Source organism: Podarcis erhardii, assembly GCF_964252035.2.
Source record: "Podarcis erhardii genome assembly, chromosome: 5".
NCBI lineage: Eukaryota > Metazoa > Chordata > Lepidosauria > Squamata > Lacertidae > Podarcis > Podarcis erhardii.
In genome coordinates this window covers 46844415-46857204 of record NC_138509.1, presented here as the reverse complement: position 1 = coordinate 46857204, position 12790 = coordinate 46844415, and the positions used below count along the sequence as shown (strand labels likewise).

General features: G+C 40.6%; 1 protein-coding gene across 8 annotated transcripts in view; it reads right to left on the bottom strand.

Annotated features, from left to right (window-relative positions):
- Positions 1 to 12790, bottom strand: part of FGFR2 (fibroblast growth factor receptor 2) — a 141699-nt gene that overhangs the window by 71937 nt on the left and 56972 nt on the right. For 5 of the 8 annotated variants that reach the window (XM_081863653.1, XM_081863654.1, XM_081863656.1 and 2 more), the window contains exons 3-4: positions 7404 to 7670; positions 5024 to 5098 (exon numbers count right to left, since the gene is read on the bottom strand). The exons of the other annotated variants lie outside the window; for them this stretch is intronic. In XM_081863653.1, the coding sequence (XP_081719779.1) occupies positions 5024 to 5098; positions 7404 to 7670 (342 nt within the window). The remainder of the gene's footprint in view (positions 1 to 5023; positions 5099 to 7403; positions 7671 to 12790) is intronic. 8 annotated transcript variants of the gene reach the window in all.

The following is a 12790-nucleotide window of genomic DNA, read 5'->3' as shown; positions in this document are numbered from 1 at the left end:
GTGTTCTACAAGTGTGGCACCGCCACTGAAAAGGCCCTCTCTTTCTCATAGCCATGAGCCCCAGCTCGTTGGGCAGAGCCACATTATATAACATCTGGACATCTCTGTTGGCCAATAGACTCTACAAAACACCCACTGGTAAGTTACGTTTTGACAAAAAAATGATGTTACTGGATGTCAACACATCAGTGATGAACTGCAGAAGACTGAATTTTCAAAGGTAAATAAATGCTTTTAAAGGGGCACCATAGCTAAGCCCCCTCCCCCCAAAAGCAGGATCATTACTAACAAAATTGAAAACAAATCTGAAAGCATAAGAACTGCATTGGCTTAGCTGAAATTACTACAATAGGTTTTCAGTATCTATCCATAATTCTCCTGCTGTACAGTAGTGACCTGAGCCCTCTACTGCAGATAACAAGAAATCTGATTAACTGCACAGTTATATAATGACCGTGCTTAATTCAGTTCACTCATTTACCTGTTTAAAAATTAAGGATGGAAATCTATTTAACGGTAAGGACTTTTAATTATTTTACAACAGATCCTTCCTGAAATAAATCCATTTACTATGGACATTTTTAGGACCAGAGGGGTCCAGAAACATAACCATTCCTCTCTCAGCCTTAATTCATTTCCTTTATTACAAGCTACTGCTCCATAACAAACAAACCCTTCCGTTTGTCAAACATTTATGGCAGTTCTTGAAATCAGCACACATAGAATTCCTCCACTCCACTTCCCCCAACAAACCAAAATAAAAATACAGCTGGAGAAGAATACAGCAACAGAGTCCTTAACAAGCCTCTTCACTGAAAGAAAATATTCAAATTTAAGCATTAAAATTATTCTAGAAATGATACTTGACTATTTCATTTTAGCCTGAAGCTTTAAAATTTAATTTAGTGGAAAAAAATCAATGGATATTTGGAACATGCAGTTGCAAGCATAACGCCGGGAAAGTTATAAATATTTAAAATTAAACTCCACAACCAACAAAATTTTAATTATGCCAAAAGATACATAGGAGAAAGCACCATTAAAATGATTTGCTAGATACAAAATGGCAACAACACTAGAGGGGAATGTGGAAATAAAGCAGTTAAGTCGAGGATCACAACAAAAAAGGGGGTTCATCTAACATGAATGTTATTAAGTACCGATACATGAGTACATTTTTCTTTTTTCTGCTCTAGCGCTAGCACGTTCCACAAAGCAGTTTCTTTTGATCAGACAAATAACCCTGCTGGAACAAATCCCAAATTCCTGATAAAGTTAATCCAAACGGCACATGAACAAGATTGGTGCTAAAGAGCACAGGAGTCAGCCGGCGCTGCTATAATCACAAGAACCCAGCAGATGCGATGATTCTTTCAGTGCTGTGAACTCCGTTATCAGTGACAAGCACTTTGGCAAGAGCACAATGGTTACCCGATTTCTAGTTACTGGGCCTTTCCATCACACTGCCATCTTGGTTTCTCGTCATTTCCCACTACAATAATGATTATAAATCTGAGAACAAGCAGAGTAGGAAGCACATTAACTGGCCCTGGGCAAAGCAACGTCTCTCGGGGTGAGAGTCCCTTTTTACCATGGTCACCTACTCTCTGGTTTATTGTACATATTACTAATATGATCTGAAACATTTTGTATGCTGCACTGTTTTGATAGCATTTTCTGATAGTTTCATTATTGCTATTAGGTTGCAGATTGATGAAACACAGCCAATCTTGGGTCTATTTATTTATTACTCTGTATTCACCATCAGCATTTACGGCCAGGTGTTACATAAACCCCTATTAACCTCTCTGTAGTCTTGGATCTTGCGGGATCCATTACATTGGCAGCTACGTAATACTGTAACATTAATGGTTATTAATGTTTTTATACTTTTTACAATAAGAAATGGAACAGGATAATAACTGGAAAACGTGAAAACGAAGTGGGAAGGGGAAATTTACATCATGGTATAGAATACTATATTAAGGAGAAAGAGTTTCATGGGGAACTGTTATCTGTTGCTTTTCAACTCCAATATTGGATGGTCAAGGGCCATCTCTTGTTAAATCAACTTTACTGGTTACTGCTTGAAGCTTTCCTTTTGTATGTTAATTCAATGATAGAGTGTCCCCCTACCCCACCCTATTAGTCTGCTACAGCTGGAGTGTTTTTATTTCTTCAGTGTTGAGTGATGCAAGGTTTAGCACTGGTCAATAAGCCTGCTTCCAGCTGGAGAACTACACTTCTGATTGTAACATGCAGGAGTATTGTTTTCAAGTTCCTGGATAATACGTACTCGGCAATTTCCTGTTTTATATCCAATACTGTGGCTCCAAATTGGGGTTATTTGTGTGTGTGTGTGTGTGTGTGTGTGTGTGGTGCAGCTGCAAAAAACATGCATAGAATCAGATCTGATCCACTTACACCTCCAAAAGAATATGTTTTCGTGATAGGTCGATTTAAAGAACGCTTCCTTTAAATTAACACTAATTAGTAGTGTTGGTATAGATTTTTGTGTTTTGTATTCTTGTTTTGAATTTCTCTGTTGTTAATAGCCCTGGGATCTTCGGATGAAGAGTGGTATATTATTATTATTATTATTATTATTATTATTATTATTATTATTATTATTATTACAAGCATTCCCATTCAGCTTGTTGCATTGTAATATTACTTGCAGGCTTCCCATGAGCATCTGGTTCACTAACGTATTAACAGCATGATGGACTAGGTGAGCCACTAGCTTGACCCAGAAAATATTTAATTTATTTAATCAGTTTTTTTCTCTGCTTTATGGCCAGAGATCTGCATTTTTTGCTGCTGCTATGTTTGCACCTCATGGTAAAAAAATAACACTCCAACAATAGGTGGAAGTAATATAAAGCACATTCAGTATACTGCTTGGATTTAATCTAACCTATTGTTTTCTCACAGTTAGGATATCTGCCCACAGATGAGGTAAGAATTTATATATACAATATATATTAATAAGTGTGTGTCTCCATCACAAAGTTGCAGTAGAAATAAACATGGCATAAAATGACAAATGAAAATGACCCACACACATATACGTAAAGTTCAGAGTCTCCTCTTAAAGCAACAAGCTGCAAAGCCTTTCCTTACTTTTCATATTATAAATCTAACACTCCTGTTATCACTGATCATTACAAGAACTGCCATCTAAGCCTATCTAAAAGCTCACACACGTAGCTGGGCTTCCCCCTAAAGCTATAAACAACCCTACGCCTGTGAATAAACACGGCTCTAATTTGCAAGTCAAATAAGCCCACCTACAAATCACATAAGCCCACACTAGCATTACCCGAAAATATACTCACCCCTCCCAGAAAACTCATAATAATTCAGCATCTGGAGATGAAAGGTTCTAAATCAGGGATGGGGAGCCTGTGGACATCCAGGTGTTGCTGAACATCAACTTGCCTCAACACCTGCCAGCATTGCTGATGCTCAGTGTTCCAGGGAGAGGCACTCCTACATCTGGAGGGTCACAGGTAAGCAACCCCTGTTCTAAATGTTCAGGCTAGAGGGTACTTTGTATAATTTAACACCATGGCTTATTGGAAATGAATTGTCCCCAAGTTAAAGCTTCTTCACAACCAAGGTTCTTTACAAACACTTGTTGACTTTTCTTTCCACGAAACATTTTCAATACTCTAGCCACAGCAGGCATTTGCCTCTATGGGACCCTGGTTTCTTAAAAAGAACCTACAGAAGCATCAACCTAGGCAGAGGTTCCATCCCCTACCTATTCAGGGCCAGCAGTACCATTAGGCAGAGTGGGGCAGCTGCCTCGATGTGGCATATGATGAGGGAAGGAGTGTGGTGTTGAGGTGCTAGAGGAGAGGGCTGTGGCTCCCCCACAGAGCCTGCCCGGCAGCCCTTAAGCCTGCCTGCTGGTCAAAAGCAGTGGAAGATACCAGGATTGAAATTAGATTCAGCTGTCCTTCCCACCATCTTTCAATATATGGAATGAAGGGGGCAGAAAGATCTCATCCTTTGTTTCAAGCAGCAAAAATGTCTTGGTTGGGGGCTGTTGAGCAGTTGAGCTGGTCTTTTGAGCGTTGAGCTTCAATCCACAGTATTTTATACTATGTTGGGCAAAATATATTGCAGCAACACTGTTGTGGGTGAGTGGTGATGGGGTGAGTGGTGCTCCTGTTAGGATCAGAGATGAATCAAACCATTTCTCCAAATGTTGATCTAGTACTTTGGAGGATTTGTGAATTCTTACCTAGGACCATGTCAATGAGCTTGCTGGGCCTTGAACCTTAAGACTTTCTATTTGCAAAACGTGTATTCTACCCACCAAGCTACGAGCCTTCCCTTACAGACATTCTCGCCTCCTTCTGCTGCATGTGTAAAACTGGACCAGTTCTAAACATTTGGTAGGCCTAATAAAAACTACATATTAAGGTATAGAATGCTAAAGGAAGCATTTGGTTTCAAATTCTTCCAACCCATATTACTAATGTAGGAACAACATATAAGCGTCTGCCTAGACAGCTAACCAAGTAGAGTATATTCTTTGGGACTAGACCATACCATCATTAGGAAAGCTTAAGTTGGAAAGGGTCATTACATTCTCTTTCCATGGATTTTTCTTTTCACTACAAAATTAATTACAATTCGATTTCATAACCATCTCTTGAATATTGTCATTACAGGAAACTACAACTCTGATCCAGAAATGAAGAAAGAGGGGAGGTGTCAGTACAGAACATGTTGAGTTAAAAAAGAAGAATTGCTAAAAGGTTAATGGCAACTAAGACAAGAAAGAATAAACAAGCAGGCAAGAATATGATAATAGTTTATTTCCATGTTTCAGAAGACCAGAAATACACAAAAACAAAGAGGAAACAAGCCAGTTGAAATCTACAGCTAATAGATTGCTCATGCGTTTAACAGCCAAGAAAGTGCTTGAAGAGAGTGCAGAAGATTAGGTGGGGAAAATATTTCCATATGGATTCTGCCAGGCACCTTCAGCAGTCAGAGAGTTACTTACTGATTTGGTTGTTGTCATTCACAAAATCCTCAGAGCCGTCGTTGTCATCTTCATCATCTCCAGATGAAAGAACATCTGAAGTTTAAAAATTTAACATTGTTCACCTACTACACATTGCAAGCAAACATACACACCTATTTTCTGGACTCATGTTGTTTCTTTTATGTCACATCTGGAACAGATCTTGTTTAAGAGATGCAGCATCACACACTTTATGGCATATATATATATATATATATATATATATATATATATATATATATTCCATGATCCACTGAGGCTATATGTTTGTGTAGGTAAAAACTGTACACAGCCAGAGGCTTCTTTGAAGTATCTGCTGCTAAGGAACCTCCAGCTGAGTGCACTGTTCATCCCTGCATGCACATATAGTCTAGTTGGGTCATGGCCATAGATGTTTCCAAGCAAAGTTTCTTATTCTAAAGAGCTGCTGATATTTTGTTTCTTTGAAAATTAAACACAAAAAATGACAACAAGAAAGGATTACCGTATTTTTCGCACCATAGGGCGCACCAGACCATAGGGCGCACCCAGTTTTTTGGGGGGGAAATAAAGGGGGGAAAATTATTTTTCGCCCCCAGGCGCGGGGCTGGGGCGGGGGAAGCTCGAGCTTCCCCCGCCCCCAGCCCCCAAACAGGCAGCTCTCTGCAAGCCGTGGGAGCACTCCCGCTGCTTGTGGAGAGGTCCGCGAAGCCTGGGCGCGCTGAGCTCAGCGTGCGCAGGCTTCGGCATGCTGGCAACTCTCCGCAAGCAGCGGAAGCCCAGCGCTGGGCTCCCGCTGCTTGCGGAGAGGTGTGCGAAGCTTGGAGAGCGTGAGGGGTCGGTGCACACCGACCCCTCTCGCTCTCCAGGCTTCAGCGAAAGCCTGCATTCGCACCATAGGACGCACACACATTTCCCCTTCATTTTTGGAGGGGAAAAAGTGCGTCCTATGGTGCGAAAAATACGGTATTTGTTCCTGAAAAAGCACGTGTGGTTTACATTTTGTGTGTGTGTGTATGTATTTGAAGGTTTCGATACTTAAAAAAAATGGAGTTCTGGTATAGTTGATCATGGAGAAGATTTGGAGAATAATTTCAAATGATGGGTGTTGTTATTTTCTAACATGACTGTGCAGTAAAACCAAGTATTGTCTCCACATTGGTTACCCAGTTCTCTTACTTATCCATACACACTCTGCCCCAGTCCCAAGTATACATCTAAATAGGTCCACATAAATTACCACTCATTTGAACCAAATTAAGGTTTTTTTAAAAAAAATATCTCTTTCTCAATGAATAAGATTTTAGGTTATATACAAGTGGTAGGGAAGGAAATGCAGATGGAAATGCAGCTCTTAAGCTGAAGAAAAGGTTCCCCATCACTGCTATATAAAGTTTGTGGCTGTATGAACCAGAGTGGGAGGGTAGAACTACCAAACAGAAGTTTTCTTAAACTGACATCACTATAAACTTCTTTTATATTATTTCACTGAAACATTATTCTACCACCCTTCATCAAAGCTGACTCCAAGGTGGCTTAATTAATACAAATGCATGGAGTGGCTTTTGAAAATAATGGGACTATGCAGAATTGGCAAAACTGACAGCGAAATGATGATGATTATTTTTTATAGAAGAATGGAGGACTTATGTGGACTATTAAAAAAAATATTATAGTCAAATCACAAGCAGGAAGAAAAGTGATAAAATAATTGTAATAGAGAAACTTTTTTGTAATAGATGCAGCAGTATGAGTAAAAACATCGTGGAGGTGAGGGTGGGAAGTCAAATAGTGAAACAATGTAATTGTTTGATTTGAATGTTCTTGTGAAAATGTTTGAAAAATGTGTGTGTATATATATATTGCATAAAGCAACAAATAAGATATTCCACATTATTATTATTATTATTATTATTATTATTATTATTATTATTATTATTATTACCCCACCCATCTGACTGGGTTTTCCCAGCCACTCTGGGCGGCTCCCAACAGAATATTAAAAGCACAATAACACATCAAACATTAAAAACTTCGCTAAACAGTCCATAACATTTATATATAGCAGTCCATAGCATGCACACGCGCGCGCGCACACACACACACACACACTATGTGCTTGAAAGAAGAAAAAGCTTTCCCCCCTGGCACCTAATTGAGCCACCTGAGAGGGCGAATTCCAGGGCACCACAGCTAAAAATGCCACCAACTTTACCATCCAACAGGGGAAATGGTCTAAGAGCATGAGCAAGCTGGCAAAATAAAGAATATTATATATGACCAGAATGTCTCTTTAATGCTTGAGCAGAAACTGGCTATACATACGCATATAATAAATTTAGGTTACAGCTATTTGCATGTAGTAAAAAAGCAAACTCACCTGTAATATTTATAATGAAGTAGAGGGTCTCACTGTCTACAGCCCTAACAGCAGTGCAAGCATAAAGGCCTGAATCTTTGGGTGAACTATCTTTAATCCGCAAGTATTCCCCAGTCATGATTGTTCGATTGCTGGGCATCAAATGGACCCCATCTTTAGTCCAAGTGATCTTGATTGCATCTTTCAGTTGACAGTGCAACATCAAAGAGTCTCCCGGAAGTATAGAGTATACATCAGGCTGAGAGATTTGATATTTGGTTGGTGGCTCTGCAAAAGTGGAAAGTAGGTGGGCACAGAAGAAGGATGGAGAAGGGACAAAGGGGGGGGGGGGAGAGAAAATTTCCAACAATTGTCAGTGAAGGCCCTCTTCGAAAATGTGTGAATTTTTCATAAAACTGGGGAAAGGCAAGCAAAACTGATGAAGCAGCTTCATCCATGATGTGCTGCAAGCTTACAGGACAGAGTATAAAAAGTAGAAGGCATGGCTTTGGATAAGAAAACCGCAAGTTTGAGGAAGGTGGCGATGCTCAGGCCGGGAAGTATGCAGTCTGATTATACGTTACAACACAAGAATCCTAGTAACTTGATAACCGCATCTGATGAAGTAAGCCCAGGGCTTATGCAAGCTCAAGTTGCAATAAATTAGTTTTTTTAAGTGCCATGTGACACTCTGTCTTCTTTGCTAATAATTTACAGCCTCCCATGCTGTGGAGTGCATGCAAGGAGAGGGGTGTACGAACAAATTCTCAGTATTACAGCTAATCAGTTCTGGCTCTAGAAAAGGGACTTGGAACATATGGCCATTCAGATGTTGTGGGACTCCCAGCATTCATCAACCCTGGCCAGCAGGGCCAATAGTCAAGGATGTAAATTGAGAGTCCAGTGAGCCACAGGTTCTCAACTCTGTTCTAGAGGGAAGGCCATATACAACACAATTATGAATACATTTAAATGAGAGACGTTCATTTCTTGGAACAGTGTTCACAATTTATACCCAATTTGGGGGACCAAGTGTTGGCAATTTACAAACCCAAGCGCAAGGTAGGTAGCCTTCTCACTCTTTTATTGTCCTTGCAGTGTCCTGAACTGGACAAGCTAAGTAGCATGTAACCTTCACCAAAATCAGAGGTGTGATTTGAGCTACATCCTGTTTCTCTGCTGGTAGAATTTCGCACATGAGGACAGTGACTAATCCTTCCGTAAATTAGCTCTGCAGAACCACTGATTATTTTTCCACAGAAAAAAATGTTCCCCTCACAGCCTCTTCTCCAATTTGCACCATCAAGGAAAAGCAATTCTTCATTTTCACAGAATAAGATTGTGTGACTGCTATACATACTGAAACTGAGACCTAAACAATATTTTTATACAAATGTTAACATTTTACATGTTTAGATTTTACAACTGGGTCTCAAAATGTTCAACAGATCGAAATTATTTGGCAAGCAAGTATTCTATGAACTCTCGTACAATTTTACACTTCTTTTTTTACAAACTTGATGAGGTAATTATGGATTCCATCAATCCATTATACAGGTGTTACAATTTGCACCAACCGAGGGTTGTTAGGAGGGCGGGGGGGAATCATTATCCAGATGGAGAATGAGCTGTTTTCTGCATATATATTTTATATCAGTAAAAGGTTAAATCCAAGAAATGTAGCAAAAATGTCACAGAACGAATGATTGATTTTAGGTTTGCTGACACTTCAGAACAAGCAAGACTGGTTTACTGTATAGAATTGCATTCACTGTTCTCCGTAACCACTGCAGCTCATTCTATCTGGTGTAGTAAATTTGTTTTACTGAGCTTAGTTGTGGCCGGCATTTCCCAGGAGTCTTTGAAATTGACCTTCAAAAAGAATGTATATACAGTGGTACCTCGAGTTACAGATGCTTCAGGTTACAGATGCTTCAGGTTACAGACTCCGCTAACCCAGAAATAGTGCCTCGGGTTAAGAACTTTGCTTCAGGATGAGAACAAAAATAGTGCGGTGGTGGCGCAGCAGCAGCGGAAGGCCCCATTAGCTAAAGTGGTACCTCAGGTTAAGAACAATTTCATGTTAAGAACGGACCTCCAGAACAAATTAAGTTCTTAAACCAAGGTACCACTTTATGTAGATCACTTTATTAAGATACCAATTTTGTCCAGTGTCTAAATAACCCAGTGAGGGACTTTACCAACTAATTAAAAAAAAAAAAAAAAACCCACCCCAAAAGGCTAGAAATGGAACATGTAGCCACAACATGGCAGGTTGATGTTAAATTCCCCATTTAATAATCCAGTGATTATAAAGCCAGGAAGAAGCATTGGGTCTGCATGTTTCCTGCCTCCCCTTGCACACCAGCTTTCATACTGTGAGATCCTAGACCATTCAGATGCAGCCTTCACTGACCGTATGTTCTTCAGATGTTTTGGACTAGAAATGGGTTTGATGGAAGCTGCAGTCCAAAGCATCTGGTGAGAACCAAGTTAGCAAAGGCTACTTTAAAATACAGCCACATGTTAGAACTGAAACATAAAACTGTGGCTTAATGTTTATTTACTAACCAGGATCAAATCATGGTTTAATTTCCTGGTCAGTAAACAACCATTCTACCAGAGCTCCTTAGTTTGGACAAAATGGGAAGTTAGTCTAAAGAGATCAGGACTGCAGCGCCCAAGGCAGTGTGTGAAGGGAGAGGTGAGGAATAAGCAGGCACAACTCTCATTCCCAGCTTCCTAAGCCATAATTAAAGAATCTGGGAACATTTCAGTTGAAAAGGCCTGAATGTCTCCATCCATTATTCTGGCAGCACTTGCATGCTAAAAAACCCCACTCTTTTTTACTTTGTTTTTTAATAAGCATCCACTGAATCCACTTTCAAGAGATGGTAAGAGTTAAATTTGACCGTAGTTAGGAAAGAAATTGCTAACGATTCAGAAAAAGGAAAAGGAAAGTTCTCTTAGGATGTGCACTGGGCATATAATCTACAGTATAATGCAATTTCAGGATACTCCTTAACACAGTATTCTTATTCACACCAAGTTTTCCACTTTTTCAGCCCAACACTCAGTCATCATTCTGTGGCAACTGAGCATGCTCAGTCCACATTGGGCTGCGGTTTCCTCCCCTTGGTGTTCTTTTCCGTTAAAGATTTGTTTGTACTTCTGCTAACCTTGGAGAATGCCGCCACCACCCCAGAGTGGTGCTGCCATTACATGAACTACATGAGAATCATCCTTGAACTTCAAAATTAAAAGGAACTGATGCTCCTCCTGTGACTAAGAATGCCGTGGCAAACATAGGATATCAAGAATCCTCATGACATATAAATTAGTTTGGAAATCAATATCTATTTCAGGTAAGCTTTTTGTTCTGCCAAATTCAAATCTAACAGCACTTAAAGACTGTCACTTTTTATAATGTTTGCCTATAAACTCTCCCAGCACAGTTTTTGACGATGTGCCCAAAAGCAAACAGAGAACAGGTGGGATACTACAGCATTGTGCTGTCCAATTCTTTCATGTGAAAAGTCCTACAGGTTTAAGCACTTAAGGAGTTCCAGCCAACATGGAAACTGCTCTGCTCTGCAGAATTAACCCATCTCCCACTGTAGTGCTCTCCGCCAAGCTTGTAAAAATACTTATTACACTTATATGGAGCTTAACACAAAAAAAAAACTATGAAAGATAAGCTCCTGCACTGACTTACAACAAAATTTTGAACTCATTGCTTTACGCGTCCTGGTGGGTGAAGACTGAAGAAAGGAGGTTCAGACCCCCGTAGGGTCTTTCAGCCCATCACATGACTTGACTGGCAGCTGCCATTGGAGTCTGTGCAATTCTCCGGCTCCTAAAGGAGAGAGACCTTGCTTCCCAAGGGATGCCTCCCTTGTTCCAAGTTTAACACTACAGCAAGCAAGATACCTTGGCCCTTAGTGCTAGCCAAGGAGCTAACATCTTTATTCCTTAAGCAGCAAAGTAAACCTCAATTTGGGACGCGGGTGGTGCTGTCGGTAAAACCTCAGTGCTAGGACTTGCCGATCATATGGTCGGCGGTTCGAATCCTCGCGGCGGGGTGAGCCCCGTTGCTCGGTCCCAGCTCCTGCCCACCTAGCAGTTCAAAAGCACTCTTAAGTGCAAGTAGATAAATAGGTACCGCTTTATAGCGGGAAGGTAAACGGCGTTTCCGTGTGCTGCGCTGGTGCTGGCTTGCCAGCTGCAGCTTCGTCACGCTGGCCACATGACCCAGAAGTGTCTTCGGACGGCGCCGGCTCATGGCCTCTAGAGCGAGATGAGCACGCAACCCTAGAGTCGGACACGACTGGCCCGTACGAGCAGGGGTACCTTTACCTTTAAACCTCAATTTCCCAGTCTAACCTGCAACTAATTATTCAGAGCTGGCTGGAATAGAAAGAACTAAGAGAAGTTACTCGTTCCTCTTGGGTTTTTTTTATATCTGCTGCATAACAAGTTTGGTGAACTGGTTACCTGCAATGCCTTGCCAATTGCTGTGATAAATAAATATCGCCAGACCGCAGCTCACCAGATTTCTGATCAGATGCTAATATTTGCAAAAATTTCCCTCAGCAGGATATGAGAAGTCCTACTCAGGTGTTTAAGGTTCATTTCATGGAGATGAACTCAATGTCTCTGCCCCCTCTGTAGTATTCCAAACAGCCCATCCACTGATTTTTTAATTAATGAAAAGCAATTTTCTGATGTCTTAGAAAATGATATAACTGTTTATATTACTTGTATAGCAAACTGATATAACATGTTTATATTACTTGTATAGCAAAGCCAACATCTTGAAGTTGCCGTGCTTGCCTGATATTTTATTTGCAACTGGCATCCATTTACTTTTTGCTAATGAACTCATGAAATGGAAAAATTTCCACGGGAAAATACGGCACTGGTATTTTTTCTGGAGGGAAAATTTATTTTGGAAAACCTTGTGTAGGCTCTCCATATGACTCAGAACCCCTGAGCTAGTACAGAAGGCTCCCTTCTGCAGACAGTCACACTGCATTGTCTGGAGCACTGCAGAGCTAGCTTGAGAGCCAGTGGCGACAAAGAACACATCCCCACAAATCTTTCACTTGATGAAGAGCATGTGGATTTCAACGCCTGAATAGGGCTAGAGACATGCAGCTTACTACGTTCTTTCTACTATATGAACTGCCCATCAGTAGGAGAAACTCAAAAGTAGCCAAGTGTGTCTCCTAGAACTGTAGGAGGCTGAGCTCATCTCTTTCTGCTGAGGAGGTGGAACCCTGGAAGCCATGGGAAGCTTGTTCTGCTGCCCGTTATAGATAATTTATCCCTTTATCCCATTCAAAACTTGGATGAAAAAGCAGTGACACAGGCACAAACCTAGTTTCCTGATCAAACCTTGGGCTCTT